This window comes from Mizuhopecten yessoensis, unplaced genomic scaffold (assembly GCF_002113885.1).
Source record: "Mizuhopecten yessoensis strain PY_sf001 unplaced genomic scaffold, ASM211388v2 scaffold9117, whole genome shotgun sequence".
Lineage (NCBI taxonomy): Eukaryota > Metazoa > Mollusca > Bivalvia > Pectinida > Pectinidae > Mizuhopecten > Mizuhopecten yessoensis.
The window spans coordinates 223,209-250,661 of record NW_018407887.1 but is presented as its reverse complement, the minus strand read 5'-3'; the positions used below and the strand labels follow the sequence as shown (position 1 = coordinate 250,661).

The 27,453-nt window shown below is 34.8% G+C and overlaps 1 protein-coding gene across 1 annotated transcript; it reads left to right on the top strand.

Moving 5' to 3' along the window:
- The first annotated feature begins 2,843 nt into the window (after positions 1-2,843).
- LOC110457400 (putative ankyrin repeat protein PA3287) lies at positions 2,844-6,317 on the top strand. Its single transcript, XM_021508658.1, has 3 exons — positions 2,844-3,336; positions 4,388-4,486; positions 4,696-6,317. The coding sequence occupies exons 1-3, from the start codon at positions 3,012-3,014 to the stop codon at positions 5,142-5,144; spliced, it is 873 nt and encodes a 290-aa protein (XP_021364333.1). The 5' UTR covers positions 2,844-3,011; the 3' UTR covers positions 5,145-6,317.
- Positions 6,318-27,453: the final 21,136 nt, after the last annotated feature.

Sequence of the window (27,453 nt, the reverse complement as noted above, 5' to 3'; positions counted from 1 at the left end):
TACGCAAACGTTTAACAAGATTGCTTCATAATTGTATATTTTAGGTGATGCCGATTGGCGACCATGTTTGGCGGGAGATAGTTTTCCGTTTTTTAAAATGACATTTAATGAGGTCTCATATAGCTAGCACATTGATTTAACGTCATATTTGCGGACACCAGCTCATACGTTTTATGCAATCTATCTGGATTCAGAAAAGAACATATATCCAAGAAATGGTGTTCACCAAAAGAACACAAGTGGGATAGAGTAATTGTGGATTACTCGCATGGTATACGTATGTCTCAGAAACGTAGAGGTGATCCACCGCTTAACCGAAGGTATCCCTGTCTTCACTGGTAATCCCATATGATTCTTTATTAGTTTGTCCGTCACATATTGTATATGGTGACATTATAACAAGGGAACACCATTACTGGACTCAACTGAATAGATCAATGTGTCCTATCGCTATAACATATTAATATTCTTCTGCCGTTAATGTCACTGTATGTCTATCACGAGAAACCTTTATGATTTCGTTCACTATTCTTCTACAGAGCTCATGTTCTTAGGTAGTCTGCTATCTGCATATATATTAACCATTGTCGACAAGTAAGGAGGATACAATCCGGTTAACATTCTGAGTGCGATAAGGCTTCGGTAGATAAACCTGACACCGTTTGTAAGCAATTTAACGCAACAAAAAAAATGCTGTAGCCACCGGCTCATCATTGTCAGTACAGGTTGATGGAACATAGGATAAAGATCTACACTAGTAAAGCAAGATATATGCTACGATAAACGTTAAAATAAATAGCGTTCATTTGATAACACCTGTTCCTTTTTACAAATGTATAAACCTATAAAAGGCTATCTGCAATCTTTCGGGTTAATAGAATGTCATTTTTTACTGGATTTCCCGAACCTGCATGGACAATTATACATGCAGTTACATTGATTTTTTTGATAACTTCATGAGTAATTCCATAGTACAAAAACTCACACATATCACCATATGTTTAATCTTTGAAACTAAAACAAAATATACTAAGGGTACTCTAACATTATTCTTTTTAATCGTTATTAACGACATTTGAAACTTACGATTAATTTTCATTTTCATTTCATAAAATCCATATCCAAGAATAAATGTTTCACCAGAGCTGCATATTCTTGAAAAGGTTAATAATATCGTATGATACATACAATGCCTGCACGTGTGCTACTATTGTGGTATGTGAGTTGTCTGATGTCTATGTGTAGGTGTTAGCGTACGCCTATCATTATTAACAAAACATTGCCTCGTGCCCACTCATGTGTTAATATACTTATGCCAGAAAAACTATCATTGTCTGGTTTATAAGCGTAGGTTTGTAAACACTAATGAAGTGAATAGTATAATGGCGTTTCCGTTAGGTTGTTTACTGTCAAGGATAGCTTATCGGAAACAATAACAACTAAAGACTTCCTGACTATGCCATGACATCAATTAATATCGCCTATGAAATCATTTAATCGTGAGACAAGGTGTTACTACTGGCATTTAATGACGAGCGAGTCACTCGACGTCGAAAAACAATCATCAAACTATTTATATCTTCCTTACAAGTAGACAGGATAATTACCAATAGGATCGTTATATAAATGATTACATGTCCTGCTTAGCGTTTTTAATGTAGATGTTAATAAATGCTCTTTCCTAGAACCAATCACCTGTTGCTAATGTTTGCATATAAAATCAGTAAAACACAGTGGAGACGAAAATGCTAAATGACTTGTTAGCTTTAGGAGTATGCTAACAAGAAAATATTTAGAATTGACATGTTAAATGTAAAAATGATAGACTTTAACGTGCATTGGTATATCGATTGTTTAGGTAGAAGTGTGATGCACCAAACGTTAAATGGCATTTGTTATTTTCAAAACAGAGAGCAACCGAATTATATTATGTTTGTAGAAAATGGAGTAGTTGTTTTCGAAAAGCTTAAACACTTGCAACGATTCTATTTAGATTTATATATTTTAGACGTGACTCAATGGTATGTTTTATTGTAGCTAAGTTGTCGATAAAAAAACATAAGTAACAGTGCAGTTAGAATAGTTTATCGTCGTCTTGTTGATGTTCTGTATTTATCCAATACCATTTCGAATTTGACAATTTAAAATCATAATTAATATCAACGCTAAGATAATTAGTCTTGGCTACACTATACTCTTTTGGGCACGCTAACTTTTGCTTCACCTTAACAAAGTTTTCGATAGAAATAAATCAGGAAAAAAGTAGTTATAATATCGCATTGTTGTCTTCGGGATGATATGTTTTACTCCAATGAAATTCATGTTTTGTCAATTTAAAATCATAATTCATACTAAGATGACAAGGCTTGGTTCCAAATATTCCTCGGGGCACGTTTACAGACGCTGCTTCGAGACAAATTAATATGCACCTTCCTCATAAGGTGTTATATTTGTCCCATAGTCTTCTTACAGCCAGACCAAATATTAGTGTAACTTTCCTTACCGGCTTCTCTCTCATTCGCTACCGTGTATTAAACCACAGCAAACAATTAGCGAATCGATGGAGACAATGCTTTGACTGGCTGTTCTGCCAACTTACCTGCAGGCATTTTCACACACTCCCGTCCAATCAGATCGCATATAGTGTTAGGGAATGGAGGTGAGGAGTTTTGTATTCATGAAACCATGATCACATGTATGTTTCTAACTGTCAAAATTATGCTCAAATGACCTCTGTAATTAAGTGTATTGCCGTTTGATTGATGTAGTGGTAGTGAAGAAATGTCGCGACCTTCTACCTGACCTACAGGTAAAGGTAGATCGTTGATATATAAAGACAATGAAAGGCTAGACGAGCACAGTTCATCTTCCACTACCTACCTTTACACACGTGTTTTCACCTGTAAGGGAGATCGACTCTAATACACTTCTATACTTGTGTTATACTACACGGAATACCTTCATTCTACAGACTTGGATTATAATTTCAACTTTGAATTCATCTGAGTTTAATGTCAACCATGAGTTTCCGAATGTTGCGATCATCGGATTCCTTAGACGACGAGTTTTCTGCGAACAATCACCGTCGATTATGCCGGCAGCGTTCAAACTCAGAACCAAATCGTCTGAGCATTGATGAAAGCGGGGTCAACGCTACTAACAGCAATGGAAGGAGTCTGTTGTTCTGTGCAGTCCGTTATGGACAACTTGAGGTTGCCCGTGGTTTGTTGGAATCCCGATGTGATCCGAATATACCAGACGAGTACCGAAATATTGCCCTGCACGAGGCCGTAGAAAGATCACACCCTGACCTTGTCAAACTCCTGATCAAATATGGTAAGTTTTATCGCAGCTTTGTAAATATGTATATTTATCGACTGAAACATAGTTTACCATTTCAAAATAACACAAACAATGCTAAATTCAAAATGAAATTTGAAAGAGAATCAATTCGTTCATTTAACACCTCAGAACCTATCTTGCATCTGAATCAAACACAGATTCAAAATATGGTTTTTGGTCTTAAATGTGTTTCGTAAGTACACAAGTAAGGTCTCATGATAGTTAGCGATAATTGTATCTCAATATTTGGCAAAACCAATTTATTCTTATAATAGAATATAGAAAATACCTACACGTACCTTAATTCGAGCATAGCGGTTTCTCATGATAGACATACAGTGACATTAACGGCAAAATAATATTAATATGTTATAGCGATAGGAGACATTGATCTATTCAGTTCGGTCCGGTAATGGTGTTCCCTTGTTGTAGTGTCACCGTGCCCAGTCAGTATTCCCAACACGAACGCTAGTCTGCACGATTTCTGTTCCACGATCTGCATGTCATGTAAAATATGAACTATCATAGAGAACAAAAACGTTATCGTGTTATCGTATGTTTATTAATGTTAGTGTATGTTTAAGCATGATTTTATTAAATATAATACATTGACAATAATGGCAATATCAAACACTAAGGTTTCAGACAGGTGTATATACATAATCTTAGCTTACCATAATCTGCTCGTACCAACAACACTGCATGTACATACGTAACCGGGAGATCAACATTTTAATTCAGTTCTTAATCACACATCTTGTGCAGCAGAGTAGACAAAAATAGTGAGACTATGAGACTTTGTTTATAGTCATGTGAGATATATAGTGGCATTGATCATGTACGTCGCCAAAATTGATATCTTAATTAGACCTTATGACTAGTGGCACAATGAAAGCCAGCTACACCTACATACAGGAGTCGTTTTGATTATATCAAATGGAAACATTGTCAGCCTTTGTACTTATTTCGAATTGTATTGATCGCTATTTCAGTAACGTATGTATTGACTTTAATGCTTATATGAGTTTGTATTTGTACTTTTCAGGGTCCGACTTGGATGCCAAAAATTGTCTCGGTCAGACACCGTTGATGAGAGCTGTTGTATTCGACGATTTGGAAATTGTCAAGCTCTTAGTTAAATCAGGTAATTACAATAATTACAAGTATAACCGAGATCGTGAAGCTATATTTGCAAGTCTAATACGCGGACTTCTTTAAATAACAAATGACTTAAAGAGTCAGGTATTCAATCTTAAATGATATGTTTGTTTCACTTAAAAAGGATGGAAATTAATATCTTTGCCTTTGATTCAAACGAATAGAACGTTAATAGATGAATTTTATTATTTACAGGAGCCGATCTTGATGAGCTCGAGTGCACAGGTAAATCTGCTCTCCTAATTGGCTTACTGGAACAGCGGGAAAAAGTGTGCTCGTTCTTAATCAAATACGGATGTGACGTCAACATTGTCGACAAGCTTGGACAAAGTGCTATGTATCTGGCCTCTCAATCAACAAATGCGGAATCAATGGTTTTGTGCAAAAGATTGATCAAAGCTGGATATGAAACAAAAAAGGATTCCGATTGGTTGGACGAGTCGAGCGTTGCGCGCAGAGTACTCCGCCGAAAGAGTTTTCTGAAAAAGGTTTACAACAAGCTGAGAAATCGAAATGAAAGCAACGACAAACAGAAATATTACCACAGTGAAACATCAAGTTCGTGTTCTGACAGTCCAAACGAAAGTTATTCGGACATGATTGAAAGCGTAAATAATCCCTGTGTCATCCGAGTACGAAACTAAACTACGAAATTAAACTGACAATGAAATAACAGGACTTTGAACAATAGTAGAAATTTAATTTCTGCATAATCACAATTTGAAGTGACTTTCGTGTTTCGATTGTGTTTCACGACATTATCGGTTTTAAGTTGTCGATAGCAATTCATATTCATGCTCACGTTTTCCATTTTAAGTTAATTTTTGCATAATATCACAGCATTTATTATATTGATACGAACAGAGAAACGGACACAAGATATTTTTTTTTTAAATATGACGTTTTCGGTCATAATACTTAGCAAGCAATACATGTATATGTTCATTCTATCAAAGCTTAATGTTAATTTAAGATGTTTATCATAATTATTAATGTTTGTTCTGTTACAGTAAATGTCTGTTCACTCGAAAAGCTCCAATCATTATAGTTGAGGTCTCAAGATGGTGCTATTTTTCTGAAATTTCGATAATAAGTTTTTCTTGTTGGTATGGTGTTTTTTTTTCGGAATTTGTCTTTCATTAAGGCCGTCTTATATTTCGAAGCCATTCAAACAGTTGGTTTTTTATGGCATACTTTTAAGACTGTCGTATTTTGAAAGCTATCAGCTGACAGTAGATCGTATTCATGATAACGCTATCACTTGTTACTGTAAATTTCTAAATGTACATCTCCAATACATTAAGGATTAATGTATATATAAAACTGTTCTAATGCACATACTTATTTAAATTAATTTATAGACAAATGGAATTATCTGAGAGTTATAATCCTATAACTTTTTGTAATTTAATAAATACTTGTCTGATACGTCCATGACGACAACGGGCGTAACCACTCTGCATTATAGCCATGGATAATTTATAAATCTGGACTGCTTTCGAAGTAAGTCTGGTTACATGGAACAAGACTTATTTTCAAGGTGGACCTATTTTTGAATTAAGCTAATTATCGAGAATCTATGGTAACGATTTATATTGGTTTTTAAAAGGAAAACTTCTTACTATTGGTACCATTTAAAAGATATTTAGATATTTGAAGATTGAAACCGTAATGAGCTTTACTGGACAGTGATCATTGTATTTACTTCAACCATGTCTTGTAATGTTTTGTATTGTTACATTGAAATCCTGCCTTCGCTGCTTTTCCGAGTGTTGCAATGAATATTTATATGAATAATAAATGTCTTCAGTCATCAGGTTTGCGTCTTGATGTTGATTTGTAGTGAAGTCATGCGTGTATATCAAGGTCATATTCCTCCTGTTACCTATGCTCTAGTGATACACAGGTTTAAACTTACCAGTGTCACACATACATACATGCAGAATGTACATGGGTCAACACGTGTCCAGTAGAATCTCAAAACATTACTGTACTCAGTTTTGTACATTAACTAAATACATAATATAATGGTTATTACTTTATCTCAGCTCTAGATAAGTCCTGTATCATACATTGCAATCTTACATCGTTTATCGATTGAATATAAACGTGCGTGAGTGAAACAAAAACATTTAACATGTAGATGAAAGAAATCTCCGTAGTTAAGTATATAATACAAAACCTTGTCGACATGCAAAAGCTGATGAAAAAAGGAATCTACAAAATGAAATCAACATCCTAGTTTAGTTAAGGAGGTACACACAAAAGAAAAAGTCAGCATATTCCTGGCTGCTTAACGACAGCATATCATCGATATTCTGACACGATATACATGTACATGAAGCATAAGGTTTTAGTAAAAGTTGTTCTATTGAATCGAAACAGTGTTTGTGTAAACAACTCAGTTTGTTCTTACGTTGTATTTCTACAAATCGTCGAATCATTTGATTGTTGGTACCACTGCAGAGTCTTAAATGAAGACAGCGACCATATGCAGTCAAATTTGACTCACCTTGATTTGCTTCGGGCAGATCACTATTCATTGACTCCTCCTCTTTAAGACTTCGTACGGTTATTTTTCTTTTTAATCAGTAGAGATTAACTTTTATCATCAAAATGATTGAACCTCTTGAAAATATATAATATAAAAAATCTACGTCAGCAATATGAGATGCACAGCTTGCCCCGTTGTAGGCCAACTCTACCTTTTAGTTTCAAACGTAGTTTTACATGAAGTGAGTGGATTGATATTTTATTTCTTATATAACGTTCTGTAGTTGGTTCTTCCAATATTAACAAGTTCCACTCATTCAAATGTGGTGCAGAAAGCAATGATGTATAAATATAGATTCAGTGACATTGATGTGTTAGTGTTTGACCTGGAGAGAGAGTCTTTGGAAGCACTTCCCGTATGGAAGCAATGTATGACGTTTACGAGTGATCAGGTCACGGTAACTTGCCCAAACGTACAGAAAACATATCTATATTAAGGTAGGATTTTTTTTCTTTCAACCAAACCCAAAACGTACATCTTAGCAAGCAATTTATTTAAGAATGAACCTACGGGAACACAAGTTATTGTAAGAAATAGGAGTAGGCCTGTCGGATAAACGGCAGGGCGAACTTACAACATTGCAGAGTTCTTTCTTATTCCGATCGGATGAATATAACACGTCGACAGACAGTCTGCCATAAATGTTCTTACCGTAACCAGTGCCCGACCGCACAAATAAAAAACCAATATTCGAATTCAAAATCAATAAATCTATCACAAGATATGATCAAAGGAAAATGTTTCATGGGAACCCTTGACAAAGATCAAAAAGGATACAACTTGGTGTTCCGGAAGACGCCTGCCATTTAAATCTTTGTCGAAGTAATTGTCCATTATACACCAGAAATTCATATTTATTGTTTTGCCATTTTCAATCCGATCTATCAACCACCAGAGTCTCAACAACAATAGATGTCATCTTGGTAATGGAAAGCTTGGTAACTGTTTTGTTACAATTTGTGTTTGATGAATTAACGCATGCCTTTTGTAAATCATACAAGCTCTTTTTTGTTGATTACGTTCATACAGTTTTGCCTTTGGTACGACACTATAACAGTTCTATATCCGAACAAAATATGCCACAGCGTCAGCACACAAACTGTACAATGCAAACTCAATTTTGTTACAACCGAAGAAAAAATCACACTAACCGGATATAAAATCCGTTGTTTTCTGTATAAATTATCACACCCATCATGCAACCTCCTTTTCCCTGCTATTTAGGATGGAGGACTCCACAAATGTCAGACACAACGAGTAAAGGTTCAATAGTAGAAGACATCGACAAAAAGCTGAAAATCTGACTGGTTGGTGCCATTTCGTGGTTCGTCTTTTCGCCACGAGAAACCCCTTATTAACAAACCTTAATTCTCGTTCTTCCATCGGTTTCTCCCAAAAGAAGATACATATGTAAACATGTCTTAAATCAAAGACAAACCAGTGAAAATGTACAAATTAGCCGAAGGCCGCTGTGGCCAAGTGGTTAAGGCGTTTGACATTCTGCTACATGTTCCACTTGCCCTCCACCACTGGGTCGCGGGTTCGAGGCCTACATGGGCCAGTCGCAAGGTACTGACCGTAGGTCTGTGGTTTTTCTGCGGGAACTCCGGCTTTCCTCCACCACATAAACACGGCATGTTTTTTAAATGACCATCGCTGTTAATAGGACGTTAATCACAAACAAACCAAATAAATCAGCCACCGTATTATAACCGATATTTCCTCCGTTAAATTGGACCCCTGAAATGTAAAAAAAAATGTATTTGTAGTTGTTAAGTCAATATGACACAACTGGCTCTCACAGATAGAAGTGTCATAGAGTAATGAATCATGTTCATTTTATGAACCCAGTAAGATAAAGTAGTTGGTACAGTAAAGGACAATAACATTTGTATGTATGACACCTACACCTGTGGCAACCCCTGACCTAAAAACACCTGTAGACACCTACCTATGTGTACTTAAGTATGGAATTGATGTGAACCTCTATGTGATAAATCCTCCTACACCATTTACAGAGACCGATATATATGAATGAGTGAAAATCTCACAACAGAAACACACACTCCGTTTTACGGAAGGAATGTAGCCGCAACAACGTTTGATCGTTATCGATAATATTTACTACATTCAATGTGCAAGGATTCCTGGTGATTTTCAGCAATATGTCAAGACCTTACAAGATATATAAACTTGTGAAAGTTGTCTAGGTATCAAATACGTCCAGAACTTCCACTGATTCTACAAGTGAAACAAAATATGGAATACAAAATCAAAGAAGCACATAAATAAAAATTAAAACAACAAAAGTGTACACAAACATGATAGTATAATAAACGGCATTCAATCAAAAATGTTTTATCTGTTAACGGCACCGCCCAATTTACCAACTGAGCCATGCATCAGATACAATTATTATAATTAAGCTGCGCTATTAAAGAAATGCGTATCGGTGAACTACGGGATTTACACATTACAGCGTTCTTATTTTTTATGTTCTGGCAAAATAAAGTATAAGCAGTATAATGTGTGAGACTATGTTATTCTTGTTTAATAAAAGCCTCATTTTCTTGGTTTGTTAGCTGTCGGAGCAAAAGACAGTTTCTTTCGTTGGATACATGACGATTCGACATCACCAAATATCCCGCAATGTACAGAAATAATACGTGTGCAGTCAATGCATTTGTCAGCAACTACGGGTAACGTTTGAAAGTATCAATACTTCAAATTTAATTAAGCCTGCTACGGCGATTAATTTATCTTATATTTGAAATTATTATCAAAAGACATTGGCTTTCGGATTTTTGATATCATGACATCATAATTTGCTACGTTTCAAATGTAATGTGAGCCCGTTTCGATAGTTTATTTAGTAAATTGAAGTAAACATTTTTGTAGCCACGAATTTGAAAATATTTGCATACTGTTTTCTGTGCATCCAATAAAGAAACTCTCTTTGTGGTGTATGATAATTTTCGACACACCTGAATTGACTGACCTTCATTTTAAATTAGGAGCATAATTTATCATATATGTAAACGATGTGACGCGCGAAATGTTTCACAAATACAGCATTATGTTAAACGTATTCGAATCAATAGAAACATTTCATTAATATTCTTTTGATCTTTTCCAAATGTTTTTAACTCAAGATTATGTGCCAATGGGAAATTGTTTTCAATATGTCCCGGAAAACATATGATGATATAATCGTTCAGAACAACTGGTCAATTTGAACAGGCACGTGTCGAGAGGAACTTACATGGATTAACCAATCACGTGTCAAGATTAACTTACATGGATACACAAAACACGTGCCCAGATTACCTTCATGGACTAACAAACCACGTGCCCAGATTAACTTACATGGATTAACAAACCATGTACCCAGATTATCTTACATGGATTAACAAATCACGTGCAAAGTCTAACTTACATGGATACACAAAGCACGTGCCCAGATTACCTTCATGGATTAACAAACCACGTACCCAGATTAACTTACATGGATTAACAAACCATGTACCCAGATTACCTTCATGGATTACCAAACCACATGCCAAGAATAATTTACATGGATAAGCAAAACACGTGCCCAGATTAACTTCCACAGAGTTCACAGAGTGCACATAGTTTTGACCGAAGTACACATTCACGTGTCCAGTGTAACAGGCCGCAGTACAACCCCGTGTCTATAACAAATGACCAGAATTCTCATTCGTTTGTCTTTAGCACTAACGTGGTATAAGCTACTGAGTCCACCTACAGTTTCCAGGTGTATAAACAACTGACCAAATTACATACGTGTAAACACCTACCTGAAATGCTTACATTATGTTACCATCTGCATTATTCATGTTTTTTAATTTGTTTCTATTGTTTTCGTTAAGTTATGTGTTAATATTTTTTTCATTTATTTATTTAGTTTGGACGAATTGGAATGGTTGTGGGTAGGGGAGCGGTTTGGTAGAACGCCACTACATAAGGTCACATTGGTACAGATAACAACTCAACAATTGTATTGGGATGTGCCTGCCGAATGGGTCATGAACTTTTAAACTTGTCGAGAGGAATATTCAGTACAATTGATATGAACCCTTTCGACTTCCGGGCGGCGACCTCTATAATACTTGCAGTCTGTATGCCTTAAGTAAGACTCAAGTTTGCAGCAAAACGAAAGGCTCAGAAATGTTTCCCTCTCGTAAGAAGTGAAGCAATGTTGGCAGTTTTATTTCTTATTAAATGAACGGTATTTGTAAATACCTGAACATGTAAGCAGTTCCCATAATCATGTTGATAGTTGGGCATTGTTGGTATACGTTTACATCGTGTTATTTAAATAAAAGTGTTTCGTTTTGGTCAGGTTATGAGATGGAAAATCAGGTTCAGCACGTGTAAAGTTAATAGAATGTGTTTGTGCTCAGTACTAATATACGTCCATTGAAAGTATATCAAAGGCATATACAGATTTTGTTTTTTGTATTTGCAAACTCAGGGTGATGCATTTTACAACTCCAGAATCAAAATTGAATTACCACAAGGTAGCATTGTTCCTAGTCAGCCATTGCCTCTTCAATTATGCGCATTACAAAACATTCTAAATTGGAAAAAATATGTATCATTTGAGCCCGGATTCATATGGCACTGGTCGTGACAAAACATGCATTTTGCTTGTTTCCTTAGGCGTATGTTAAGGACAAAGACAGCTTATTTTGAAAATTACATTTATGACGCTTTTTTTGAATATACGAATATCTTTAGTTTTGTCAATACCATCTTCGAAGTTATAAACATGAATAATTTCACATTAATTATTTTTGTAATATTACTTGCATTGGGCATTGAATACAAATCTGTCTGAAGCTGAAGTGCTTGGAGATCTATTACTGCATTACCTGTTGATAAGTATTCAGTGCATATTCCTTGTTTACGATTGATTACCTCAACACAAATATGTCACACTTGAAATTAAACAGTATTTATTACAATGTAAGAATCATGTGCAATATGCAATATTGTTTTCTGAAAGCAACACAAATAATTATTTACATGCATTGTATCATTACCTTGTGCAGAAAATGTGTTTGAAAGCCCAGTCGGCTGACACACCATAAATACTATAGCTGTTGCATGTGATGTATTTGCTGACCACAAAAACCACACTCTCACGATATTTGTATCATAACTGATTTAAATGTCGGCAAGTATGTATTAATTGCTAGGAATGCAAAAGGTCAAATCTTTGTGGTTTTGTTACCGTATTACGCAATTTACTTCAGTCACTAGGAAAGGTATATTTGTTTACGCCTAACAACAGTTATTGTATGGCACACAGCACGCGATTATTTGTTTTTATCATTGAATATTATATATGTAATCATTCATCCATGGAAGTGTAATTTACGATAATATATATTATGTTATTAGCTAATCGGACGTATGGCGTCATTGTGTTGCATACCTTAAATGATAAGAGGTGAAACATATTGACATTTTCATAGTTTTCTCGCATACATTGAATCATATAAATGATGTCAGCATACCGAAATTGACCTAAATTTGACCTATTTACAGTAAAATGCTGCTTAAATAGAAATTCACTGCCTCATGTACTGTACATAATCTGTAGGAGGCTCGATTGTCTAGTGGTAGGACGTTGGGCTCGTGACTGAAGGGTTGTGGGTTCGAGTCACGGCACTGTTTAGGTTTTTTATCAATATACTTTACTCCGCTTGTTCCAGACTACTCGGTTGTAAATAAGTACGTGGTTCGGCAGTGCTAGAATTGTTTAATGCTAGCTGTGAGAGCCGAAATGGCATTCGGCTGAATGTTCCCCAGGTAGTTGAGCAACATATTGGCTGGTTTCAAAGGCCCTATAACCATGAATACAAATTTGTGAACTGCTCTGAGACGACCTACGAACTAGGTTGTGATAAAGTGGTATTGAAGAACCTCGAATTATTAATTAATAAATATTTTCGCATTTGTAGGTGTTTTGCGTATGCGCAATGTATTTTTGCAAAAATAATAGATACCAGCATGCTACATACTGTCATTTGTGATATATGCATTTATATAAAACAAACACTGACACTGAATGACGTAAAAACCTTTGAGCAAAACATATCTGCCGATCGATCTGTAATTTCTTTTTTTTTGTTGGTGTGAATCCTATTGTGAAAGAACGGTATTCAGTGCCGGCTAAATGCTGGTCATTTGTATAAGTGCAAAGGCGCTTATCAAGACATCGGAATCAGCGAATACGATCTGGCGTGAATTCCCACCAGTATACGCATACATTTAGTATACAGATATCCTAAGCAATACTAGTGCAGTAAGGTCTAACGCGGTCAGTAAATCAGTACAGATTTATACAGGTTATACGTCAGGTACCTTCGTTCTAATGATGAACCATATGAACTGCAATTGCATGAAATAAGCATTGATATTTAATTTTCAATCAAGGTTAAGTTATCTCACATAAAATCTGTACGGTAACAGGATAGTGAATTAGAAAACAATACAATTTGCGATAACTTTCTAAACAGTGACACAACCTTTTATCCGTTACCACTGATTGACGTCTATGTATCTTGCCTTTTTGTTTTTCAAAGTTTTGCTTTTTTAAATTCTCCTTCTGTTTGAAAAGTTGTTTAGGCTTACCTAGATTTATACGATTTTGATAATAGAAGAAGAACAAATCAGCTGTGTGGTACACTGTATTAAATTTGTGCATAGCGTATATATTATCATATACATGTATTAAAAGTGCGACCACCTGTGTGTCCTTCGGTCATAATTTCTTAATATGTGTACAAACATGTATCTAGAACACATATCTATGCTTTAATTCGTTTGGTTTATCTGTGATTTATTGCTTGCAAAACAAGTCGACATTCATTAGCGAGGTGTAAATATACGTGCTTCAATTTTAAGTGCAATTTATCGCACAATTGGGAGTTTCATTAGACAATAACCCTCATGTTGCTCTCCTTGTCCGACCATCGTTGATCAATTAAAAATATTTTATATTCATCGATAAAATATATATTTACATTATGAAAATACATCATATGCAAGAAGCACTGTTCCTTACTAAAATGTACTTGTTTGAATGACGCATATTCCTAACTTACCATAACAACAACATCAATTCATAATTAACATCTGATTTCAGAATTAGGAAAGAAAGTCCTGAACTCGTATCGTAGATACAGTAATACATTAGCAACCTACCATTGTTACACCAAAACTACATGATTTTAAAATACCTGATTACAGAATGATAAAGGAAGGTCTTGAACACTGTATCGTAGTCCACACAATATGTAAATACCATACCAGCAATATTACTACATAATCAATACCTGATTACAGAATTAAAGCACAAGGTCTTGAATTCTTTATAGTAGTCTATACAAGAAGAAAGTTACCATAGCAACAAGACAACATAAATATATAATGTATACTTGATTACAGAATTAAGACACAAAGTCTTAAACTATGGATGGTGTAGTAGTTCATTTACAAGAAGTAATTTACCACATCAAAAATATAAATACATAAGTAATACCTGATTACAGAATTAAACAAAAAAGTCTTGAACTATTTATGGTAGTAGTTCATAGAATAAGTAAATTACCATAGCAACAACATTAATGCATAATCAATACATGATTACAGAATTAGATAACAAGGTCTTGATTAATATATTGTAGTTTTTACAAGAAGTAATTTACCATATCAAATACAAAAATACATAATTAATACTTTATCACAGAATTAAACAACAAAGTCTTGAACTATTTATGGTAGTAGTTCATACAATAAGTAATTTACCATAGCAAAAACATAAATACATAATTAATACCTGATTACAGAATTAAACAACAATGTATTGAATTATATATTTTAGTGTATACAATAAATAACTTACCATAGCAACAACATAAATACATATCTAATACCTGATTACATAATTAAACAAACAAAAAATCTTGAACTATTTATGGTAGTAGTTCATACAATAAGTAAATTACCATAACAACAACATTAATACATAATCAAAATATAATTACAGAATTAAAAAGGAAGATAGCGAACTCTATATATCATAGTCTATTAATAATAACTATTAAGGTGTCTAAGCTTTAACTTACAAAACTAACCGTACCAGCAAGATCAATACATAATTGATGTCTGATTCCATAATTAGAAAAAAAGGTCTTGAATTATAAATCATAGTCCATACAATAAGTAACTTGCATACGCTATAAATATATCTATATCGTAATGCATACAATGAGTACACTCCTGGAACTTTATGTTACTTATTTCGACAGAAAATGGACATTTTCATAGAAACGCACATGTCCTTGAGATTCAAAAAAAAAGGCATTGATAAATTTGTTTTTGTTTATAAATATTATTTGAAATCCGTGGTATATTTTCCAAAAGTGAAAAGTAAGTCGAAAGTTAAGCTTAAGAACGATATTTAACATGTACGTTAATGTGAAACTCAGATCTTTTGTGTATGGGATAGTTTTAACAATAAGGCAGAATAACCATGCCCTTTATATTCCCGTCAAACAACTGAATATTCATGATTTATCCTAACCCCATTCAAAGTGATATTCTCCGAGGTGTAATATTTAAAGGACAAACTTACGTGTTAAATGATATCCTTATATTTGTGTTTTAAAGATCAAAATGCTTACATGTAACAACTTGCATTGCATTGAAGATACATTAACATTCAATATTACCTAATTAAAAAAGAAAAATTTGGCAATTCAAAACTTGAAATTTACATAAATGTATTTTGCAACAAGAGACGGCAGCAGTTGCATAATTTCTGTGCATGCACGCTGTTCTAACATATCTAAGGTTTATAAATATTTAAAGTTTTGGAATATGTAAAGCTTGAAACAGGAGTTCGCCATTAAATATGATACAGAGACTGTACGTAAAGTGAATAATATAACATATTACAATATTACATAAATAGTCTGTTACAAATAAAATCATCAGTGAAAATTATTTGGCATAATTCGTTCACCAATTCACAATCAGCTAAGATGAATTCATAGCATGGCTTTACCCATCTTCATGTTTCATTGTTTTCTATTCAAGAAGTATCTATCTAAACAGTTTATTTCCGAGGTTTATCTCGAAAACATTATTTTCGTCAAACATGAACGGTTACAGAAGAAAGTTCTAGATTTGAACTTCCGCACGAGGAGCTAATGGTCGGATTTTCGGAAATTGAATTACTTGATGTATATTCCAAGGACGACGGACGTTTACTAAGTCCGGTCTCTGTAGGGTGAGTATTCAATGTATCATGTTGTCGTCCGACAGACAAGTTCCTTTTGCCTTTACAACACCATGACGCAAAACAAGCTCTCCGAAATTTTTCACAAAAATAGAAATAAATAATAAAGTTCAGTGCCCCCGTAGAAGCAATAAATGTATTATTTATAACAGTAATGGTGTAAAGAAGATTACCTGGTATAATGACTATGCCTGACATATTGGTAAAAGCGTCGAGTGTGATAATGATGACCGACGGTAGCTCCGTTATCACGAAAGCAGCAATGATAGCAATGGTTGTCATGGTGAGTCTTGCTTCAATATTCTGCGTCTTGCTGATGTTTTGTGTCAAATGTTTCCTTCGTAGGGAAATTTGCTTGCATTTCCTTAATGTGAGGATGCAGAAGACAGTAGCCGTTGTAGATGATATCAGTGCTGTGGCGGCACGAATATATAGTCTTACAGATATATATAGGTTTAGTCCAGATTGTTTAATCCATGGAGATATTCCAACAAGGCAGCCTACCATGGTCTCGTTTGGGTTTGATTCGGAGGGAAGCATAGTAGGAAAGTATTCAAATTCAAAAAACGAGAAAAACCCTGGCATCGAAAATGCTATTATGACAACAACGACACAGATGCACGTGTTTAGTCGGCTACATATGGACTTAATATTGTACGGAAATGCAATTATGACGTAACGCTGTATTACAAGTACGACGTTTAACACGATGGCGATGCCATGAGAGGTAGATGGCGTTGTCTCGATGACATCATGCCACATGCGACACCAGTCGAACGGTAAATAGTAGTGATACCGCAACCACCCGAATACATAAAACCATGGCACCGATGGTATTGTGATAGTCAGAATGTCAAACAAGGCGATCGTTCCAATTAAAATATTGGTAGGGGACAATAACTTGTTGGTGACAAATACTTTCAGCATTGTCCCATTCATGAGAAGTATAACAACTGCCATCGCCGGTAGAACATAGCCATATAACTCGAACTCGAATCCATATCTATACCATTCCCGGGGGTTGATAGGTCCCATCAGTAACTCTTCAGCTGATATATTGGAATAGGTCGTATTCTCCAATGGCCTGGTAATAGTCAGAGAGTCAAATGCACTTGTATTTTCCATTCTGTTTCACTTCCTAGTATGTTGTTATATTGGCCACGTACAAACAAGTACTATACAAGTAGTCCTGTTTGTTCACATATACATTGTATAAAAAACATCATAAATCCAAAGCAAAGTACAACATTCTGTTCGCAGCGGTTCTTTCGATCACTGTCTACCGACGTTCAATGTTAATATAAATATAATATCACATATTCAGTATGATCCCACCCAGGACATTGATAAAATCGTCTCATTTATTAAATTGTCACTAGCGATCTCATTAACCAATAATGAAGTAGATGCTAGAGCTCTAGAGGATTCAAAGATTGTCCGGTAATCAGCGAAATGGTTATATATACCAACATCAGTGTAGAATAATTATATATATATATTATATTTCTCACTATGCTATGCAATTTATTTTATTATTTGAAGCTGATATAGAAATAAATGTCTTGCAGTTTTAACAAGGGTACATTCATACATATATAGTTGAATCAAACAGAGCACCAAAAATAGCCGTCTACTCTAAATGCTCACGTAAGCAATGTCTAGATGGAGCAATCGCTTGCGTACAAAGTCTATTATTACACCCGCAACCACCAGATAAATTGAAGGTAACAAATATTTGTTTCATTTAAGCAATACCATGTGTCGGTTTTTATTGTATAGCGTATATAGAGATGTCAGATGTTAATACTGGGTGTAGTGTATGTAATTATTACAAACAACTGATGTAGAGATGAACACTTGACAGTTGAAATACTTAATGTATTAAGCACATTGAGGTGGGCGGTTTTGCTTATGATTCACATGCTGTTCTTAACACATGCTTAGCTGTTATTAAATACTCATTTTGTATGAATTACGTTGAATTTGTAACCGGAGTCAGTCAACGGAACATAACAGATCAACTTTTGTTATCGAGTTCCTACAATCGAATCTGTATTAAGATTAATAAATTAGATTTTAAAGAAACGACAAATGGAAAGTCTTCAAACTATAACTATTAATGCTTATGATGTCCTATTGCAGGTTAACTTCACACATAAATAATTTCAATGACAGGGTGTTCTTAGCTGTTGGTCGCATGAACAGGTATTTCTGTATTTGCAAATTCATTAGCAGTATGCAGGTGACCCGACAAGTAATATTTCCCCTTTGAATATATATATTAGATAACCACAAATGTATAAGACGTCTGAGTAAATGAATACATACAAGTTTGTTTCTTTACCAAAAACGAGTGAAGAATTTGAAAGTGAATGACTCAAAAAGATAAACATCGATCGACAAAGGTTCACATATAAATAGATCGAACATCTAGATCTAACTGAAAGATCGATATTCGACATTTTTTAAAGAGGTAAGGTTGGGAAGGAGGCAATTTATCTAAACTAAAAAACTACTATTTGTTTAGTTGCTGATGCAAAATTAAACATGCAGCCAACATTTTTTCTACTAATCCTTATAAAACCAACCTGAAATTAATGGTGTCTTAATTGGTTTTCTTTTCCTGCTATAGCAGGTGTTTGTGACGTGTTTCTGTAAGATTATATACCAAGGTAGCATATATATTTATAGTTGTTTCTTTCATGCAAATACACAGTCATTATCATTGTTATTTACTTAATGATGTGATCACAGTCCCTTAAAGGTAGACGTTTTAATATATCACGGTCAATTTTCTTCTATTATATTTCTTTGCAAGATTTTCCCAAGATGATTTCAGGAAATTATAGTTAACAAATCTGTGAATATATTATTCATATGTTGATATAACATTTGTGCTAGTAAAATATTTCTTTATTGAATAAAAAGGTGATTGAAGTACAATGCCTCTGCTTTTTAAATACGCAACTGTGTACGCGTTGGTGATCCTTTAAATTAAAGAAATCTAACATTTTGTAAGTGGTCCCATTAGCATCTACATTATTTGTATTTTAACATAGTTCACGAAAGTGCATTAAATATACCGAATGGAAATATCAAAGGTTAGCTAAGCCATATTTCATACTGATCTTGCTTATCATGTAGCATATGTAGATAGCTCTAGTCGTTATTGGTTAATTATTAAATGTCATTTCTCATTTGCTTCCTTGTTTAATTCTATACATAGACGATACATTTGTCTGTCAAAGTATGAACAGTTTTACAGAAATGTTTTGAAAAATAACATTTGTTTTGCATTTATGCTGAAATAATTATGAATCCTGCAGGATTTTCATTTCAAAAGATCATCATTAAGAAGACAAGAAACAAAAGTTCACTTCTTTTACTTTTAAAGAATAAAGATGAAAATCAATATAAAAATGAAAAATCCGTGATTCGTTAAGTTGAAATAGTGTTAGCAAATAAGCTCGCCATCAAAACACGTCTATGTGATTAGGTCTTCGAGTGTCGTTCATGTCCACAAATAACCTGTTTTAAGTGTGAATGCTTCAAAATGAAATGAATTATAGCATTATCATTCACATTAATTTAAAAACAAATAAGGAAATGTGTAAACGCAATTGTTTTATTATTAATTGTTTTCCTGCCGTGCCAACAATGCATATAGAAAACAATGACCTTCTGTTTAAGTTGACATGCCAAAAAGTCATGTAAGATTAAAATACAATTTTCTACATTTTTAGTTTGTGAGACAACCACATATGTCAAATTTTCAATAAGGTTGAAAGACAAATACTGAACAAGTGCATGTGTTACTCTAACATTAAATAAGTGTATTTATTCTAAAAGTGTGTCATAGTCTTACCGCATGCCAAACCAAAACCAACGTTTTAAGATATTTGGCGATAGTTAAGATAGACTAATAGGTTTAATACAAGATAGAACTACTTCCATATTATATCTAGATTTTATCGATGTTTCACTCGTCAAAAGACTTAAAAATAGATATAGAATTGATTGATGTTGATTATATTTACTTTAAACATTGAGTAGATTTCTTTTATATTAAAGACAGGCAGACTCATGCGGATAAAGTGTACTACATGAATGAGGCAGAATTGTGCATAAGTACATGATTCTAAAAAACTCTAATAACTAGCTAACATGTAACAGTTTAGGACAGCAGGACTCGTGTCTAGTTAGTATATTGAAAACATAAATACATATAGCTATTTAGCAGTAACCAAGTATGGACGGAACGGAATGGCATATTAATCATCTACTAGAAACCTTCAGTATAAAGGATTTGCGTAAAATTCAAGGAAATAAACGTGGCTTATACTAATATGTAAACTATAGATTGATGGACAATGTCGTTCCATCTGTGTTCTTGGTTTGAAACTTTACCTCGACAGCCTAAAATAAGCACAATTAAAAGCAATGGGCATGCGAATTCTGTTTACATTAGTATTACATCATACTAACCATGTTACAACCCGATATATTTAGGTTTTCTTCAAGGAATTGCACGTGTGTTCTCTTAACATGGTGAAGAAAAATAAGGTAGCTGTCGGTTTCAGCGATTTGAATAATATATATATAAAGATGCTTGGAAATGCACTGGTATTCAAGTGGACTGTCGAACAGTCGTACAACGTATGCATACATAGAGAATAATACATACCTTTTTCCATATCATACTCAGTATCAACCCAAGACTCCAATATCAGTCCGAGGGCTGATATTAATGGAGGGTTGATACTTGGGGTGATATGGGAAATGGCATGTTTTGTTCTGTTTCTTACATACTTACTAATAAAATACCGATAGACATACAATATTATGATCTGTTTTTCTTTTGAAAGATGGTAAAAACCAAAAGTGTTCGAAAAGGGGTGTGATACGGGTTTTTGGGGTGCGATACGGCGAGGGCTGATCTGTGTTAGAGTAATTGTGCCGTATCGTATATACAAAAACCCCGTATTTATTAGTAAGAATGTAATAAATTCCAATTTCAGACTTACAGATATACTTCATACTTTAGATAATTACCAAATAGAGTGGAATGATATTTTGATGTACAAAACACGTATCCTTTAAAGGTGAACATAACACAAACAGGTGAATTCACCTTTAAAATGTGGTAATAAATACAGTATGACTTAATTGAATTACACTACGTCATACAGCTGTTTCGACCGTCTTGGAGTCATAGCTGGTGCTAAAGACCAATACATTAAACAGAGACAGACTTTGTTAAGTCCATTGAACGGTCTCTTATGACAGGCGGTTACTTATAAATGGTTGAATAAGCATGGGCATGATGCGGTGAGAAGCTATAAAGGTGGTTGTAATAAAAAACATTTACAATAATTGAGACACTTTTTGTTCCATATTCTTCCCAGCAGAAGTGTTGGCCTTCATGGAGGCACTAAGAATACTCTAATATGGGGGAAACCTGAGTACATGCACCCTGAGAACAGCCATGTGGTCAAGCAGGTGACATTTTCACGCCCGATCCCCGCCTTGGTGAAAGGGGAATGTGCTGTTTACAGCGCCATATGATCATCCTATCTTCTTATCAAAGGTTATATCTCAAACAAGCTTGATTGCATTTAACATCGTATTGAATTTGTATTTCTAGAATATATGATATTTGACGTGTTCGTCTTGTCCGAAAAGATAGTTCCATCACGCAAATATGCCGGTATAAATCTGTTCTTAAAATTACATGTTATATGACGCTAGTGAGTTACAGCGTTTAGCTGTAAAATTTAAACTGTTTTTCCGATAGTTAGAACGTATTGTCTTTATACAATAAATTCCGTTATCTCAGCAGCAGTGTAATACATTGCGTGTGTGGGACCTTGTTAGTTATGTAATCGAGAGTTGCTGCCCTTGTCAGAAACGTTGCAACCTTCAGTCTCCTTTTTGACCAAGCAGTACGGTAGATTAATTGTCACTGAAACATCTCTTAAACATTAGTAATGACAAAGTGTTACGGGAGATCCAAAGAAATATTGTCCTCCCACCCATTCCCTATATAATTGATTGCTGCTGTCCCAATGTGTGTCAGGTGTTGTTGAAGAGCCGTCTGTAGTTCTTAGGAAGTGTGTATGATGTCTTCTTGGCCTGTACCAGTGATCACTGATATAACGCAATGGAGCGTACGCACGGTTTTATCATATTTACATTGAAACAAAAATAGTGAGGTTTAACCAATCGGGTTATGTAGTGAATATTGATATGTGAACTTTGAGAATAATTATTATTGAAGTCAGTGTGGACAAGTGGACATTGAAGTTCAGAACTACTGGTAAATATCACGGGGTTCAGCGCTTGATAATTTCATTGGTTGATTGATATATTGAATCTATTGAACTTTGTATGAACACTGAAGTTCAGAGCTACTGGTAAGTATCACCGGGATAACAGGTTTTACATTACTGGCCGAACTCTTTTTAGTCTAACCACTTAGTAAACTATTATAAGAAAGCTTATTCATGCATTTTTAAAGCAGTATAACAAATTATATTTAGTCGTTCGAACAACATAAAAAGTACGTACAGTGTACGAGTAAAAAAGTCGTACGATCGAGATAAAAAAATGGTACGAACGAGAGAAAAAGTCGATCTCTTTAATTTTGTACGGCTTTAAAACTTGTTCGTTCGACTGTTTAACTCGTACATACGACTCAATATTGTCTTCAACCCCTGTCACAAATAAGCTTTCGTACGATTCATCAGCAGTTCTTTATCTTTATAGTAAATACCATATCATATTGGTCAAATGTTCTTGAACTATGTTACACAATACGATCCTTACAGAGATTTAGAGAAGGTTGATCAAGGAACAAATCAGTATTCAAGGATATCTAAAAAATACAAAATGGAAAAATACTTAGGATATGGGCAATCACACGCAGAGAAAGTTTTTCCGGAGCGATTGGACACATCAGTTTACATGCCGCGATGTTATAGAAGAAAACGAAAATTTGCAGTGACATTATACATGTGTATCAGGAATTTCTGGTTTGACGGATTAGAGTTGAAGATAAGCTATGTTATATTGCATTTCGATCCTGCTGAAAGGACAGCAAGCCTTCACTTTGGAACGGTATCATAAACCTTTCAACCGCACATTTAGTATATCAGATGACATATGTTGAACACATAGTCGTTTTTGATAGTGACACAAAAGACACTAGTCCGCCTCATTGGCCCTACTGAGATCAGGCAGAGAGGTTTGCCAAGGTCGACCAGTGTACACTCCTGTGATTTATGAATGAGAGTCACAAGGTTAGGCATGTCACTAGTGTGTCAGATATAACGCAAGAAATTTGCATTTTTAACTAGAGAATGTCCTTTTTAATGTCAATGCAAAGAGAATCATAGAATATCCTGCGTGACCTTGGCAGATTTCAGGATGTAGATTTTGAGGAAAATAGATAGTTTGATTAAAAAGTAGTTTTCGTATCCCTATTCGGATATATACTGCATTTTTAACCAATTGATCAAATAATATGTGGGGCTTATCTTAGTTTTACCTGGAGGGTGTCGACGATGACAAAACTCTTCGGAACATCTTTCTTTAATATGTTTTTCAATTTGTCGTCAGGTACATCTTTCCTTTGTTCATATGGTGCCATAATTTCAAAGATTTGCAGCTGACATACTTCAAGGTGCATGTATTTTTCCCCTTGTAATGTATATATGAATAAGATGTTGTAATGTGGAATAAGACTAGTAGTTAGCGCCTGATAGGGTAAATTATTTGTTCGTGTTTTTATATTTGCCATGTCAGCATTAACCGTAGTCAAATAACGAAACATAAAATGGACGAGGCTGGTTCGTCAAACCATCTTTGTCAGGATTTACTTTCGGTCAAAAATCAATGTTTAAAATGTATGTGACAGTAGTATCATTACATATTTGGACAGTATTTACTTATAGATATGAGAAAACTCCTGATGCACTAAATGAACTGTCAAATACTTTCAACACACACTCAACAATTGAATATAACCTAGTCGAATGAAAATATTTAATTTCCTAAGTTTACATTGATCGATTATAAAAAGTGCTTCAGAACTATTATAGAAGACGAGCATGCCCTGTTAAGAAAAAACTGGCCTGCTGTTTTATATGAGCGGAAACAAAAGGGTCAGATAAGTCGAAATGAAGTCGTAAATTCGACGTGATGAAAGAGTTAATGTCCTCATCCGACAGAACGCGATAACAATAAACCATCTGTACTCTTTCTTGCTTGTGATGTCCAATTCCTTTCACCTTGACCCCAGTGGTCAAGGCACTTCATCAATGTGTATAGGGCATGCTCATTAGATTAATGATTATATGTACAAAGAGGTTACGCTGTATCCATAATGATGAGCTGCAGTGTCTGGTTTCATTGTCTGACCATGACAAACCGTGCGCCTAACAAAACTGTGTGCGTCCTACTTTGTAATTAGACACTGCTCTACAATCCCATTTTATGCACATTGCTGTATATTAACAATAGATTTAGGTTTCGGTAATTGATAAGATCTATCGGTTTTGATCCTCTTCCAAAACGATTGGTCGGTGTACGGTTTTACCTGTGTGAATGCTGCTCCTAAGCACTAATGTATTTATCTATACTCACCATTTTATTTTTTTAAGAATAGAACAAAGGATATTCTAACAACTTATTTTAAACTTGTCTCAATACTACCAATCATATCCAAAAACTATTTTTTTCGGCAATTAGTTGAATATTTATGACGAGTTTTTGACCCCTGAAGACACAAAGTCGAGGACGAATTACTACTATGTCACTTTATAGTTATCAAAGCGTAAATTGACGCCATACATATCTGGACCTTCGATAAATGCATACAATTTTTAACATCAGTAAATTTCAATCTACATAACAGAAAAAAATATTTTTTTTAGACAAAATAGACAAATGTCTTAACCGAATGACTTAATCGCATAACCCCTTACACCTATTATATGACCAGTTATTGTGATGTCGGTATTAAGACAACGTCTATAGAGGAGAGAATACTAAACCCGACGCCACTGCTACAGTACGTAGGTTGGGTTTAACCTTAATTTCAAACGACAGATGTTCTATTTTACATATCTCTATTACATACCACCTTGTACAGGTTTTATCCTACACCCTACGCCACAACTGTAGCCTACTCACAATAACACACCTTCCATACATAAGAAAGATCTGCCCTAAGCCTCACATCGCACCTGCCATAAACAGGAAAGATCTGTCTTACGCCCCACGTCACACATACCATGCATAGGAAAGCTTTGTCCTACGCCCCATGCCACCCTGCTCTACGACACCGCCACAACTGCCATAGATAAAAAAAACTGTGGCCTACCCCCCACAACACACCTGCTATATATATGAAAGATCTGCCCTACGACTCACAACACAACAATCCTAGACAGGAAAGATCTGTCCTACGACTCACAAAATACATAGACAAAGTCTGATCTAAGTCTTAAGTCATATATTCTTCTCTGTATGCCAAATCTGTTTTAACTCACTTGTCATATTTGTTGAACATCGATAAACAAAATATGCCCTGATACCCAAGCGACAAAGTCTACGCCATTTTCTAAAGATGTGATGCATTAAATAGCTATGTTCTATATCCAACGTCATGTCCATGGCTCAAATGACAGTTTTGTTCTGCATCCCAACACCTCATACAGATTATAGCGTTGCCCCATAAACAACGCCACAGCAGTCATGCTAAGGGCAGCGTTTTCCCAATAGCCCGCTCGCAGGGATTTGTTTTATTTTTTATTTTTGTGAAAGCTGATGATACTATGATGTTACTAAGTCAATTTGGTTTGATGTCTTGCTTGTTCAAGCTGTTGGTTTGCTTAGCAACTTAGAGCATTAATGTCAGCCTTGTATGATAAATGTTAAGTAATAGTTTATATAAGCCCTACGTTTTCAATCCTTTAGGACTGTGAACGTCGACTTCAACATGTTTGTGTCATTTAAGTGCAATACCAAGGACAACCCATTTACGATGTCCGTTCATTGACCACGTGGGAACTAGAGCAGGACGCAAGTGACGTGAAAAGACAGCCCTCAGTATTCATGCACTTGCCAAGTCGGACTGTGACAGATTAGTATCTTCTCTCACACAGTAATAAATATTATTCAACTTTAGCCTTCGGCTGAGGCCGATACCTTGATTTATAGACCCGGGAAAAGATATATTAACAGAGGACGCAGTCTGAGGTCCATATATTTTTTCTCGGATCGATGAATCGAGGTATCGACCGAATGCAAAGGCTACAATTGTTTTATTATTTTTAGAAAAGTAATGTTAGCAATCTGAAAAAAAATCACCGCAAAAATCTACGGAAGCGGGACGATGCGTTTGTTTGGAGTAGCGTCATATTTCTATTTTTAGAAACACCCAGTCCTTCAACAAAATTCACACGCTCCAAGTCAATATCGGTGTTTATCGGTGGACATGTGATGCATTCCTGGCCAATCAGTTGTCGGGAATAATGTGAAAAAATAATAAACAACTACATCCCCTCATAAATCACGTATTCAAGTCTTTTATAATACAGGGTAACAATGGGAAATCAGAAGAAGAACGAAAGAAAATATATGGATGATTATGAACTTTTTTTATTCGGGTCAGCTTGATCTGGTGGGGAGTTTTAGATTCTTCAATAAATGAACATGTGAATCGACAAAAAAGTCACAGAGTAACAGAGTAACAAATTATCATCAAAGATATATATTAAGTTGTTGTCAGAAAAGTCTGCCACACATGTTTTTATAACACAAATTTTGGTTTCAAGCATAAGACTTTAAGAATAACTTATTAAGTTTAAAAGCATTGTATCTTGTCTCTTAAGTAGACCAACCACACAAAATCAACATATTGTTGTCTTAATGACTTGTTTTGTTAAAGTTTTGGTCTCCAGGGCACCTATAGATATTCAGAACAACCTCAGTTATATATGGTCACTAGTGGTAGAAATTTAGAGCGGGCAGTGCCCTACTAAACATTTGTATTCGGGCAATA

What these genes read in the sequence shown, in the direction of transcription:
- LOC110457400 (XM_021508658.1), top strand. Translation starts at nt 3,012, where the DNA reads ATGTCAACCATGAGTTTCCGAATGTTGCGATCATCGGATTCCTTAGAC. An exon ending in CAAACTCCTGATCAAATATG is followed by an intron (nt 3,337 to 4,387) that starts GTAAGTTTTATC and finishes TGTACTTTTCAG; the next exon opens with GGTCCGACTTGGATGCCAAA. An exon ending in CAAGCTCTTAGTTAAATCAG is followed by an intron (nt 4,487 to 4,695) that starts GTAATTACAATA and finishes TATTATTTACAG; the next exon opens with GAGCCGATCTTGATGAGCTC.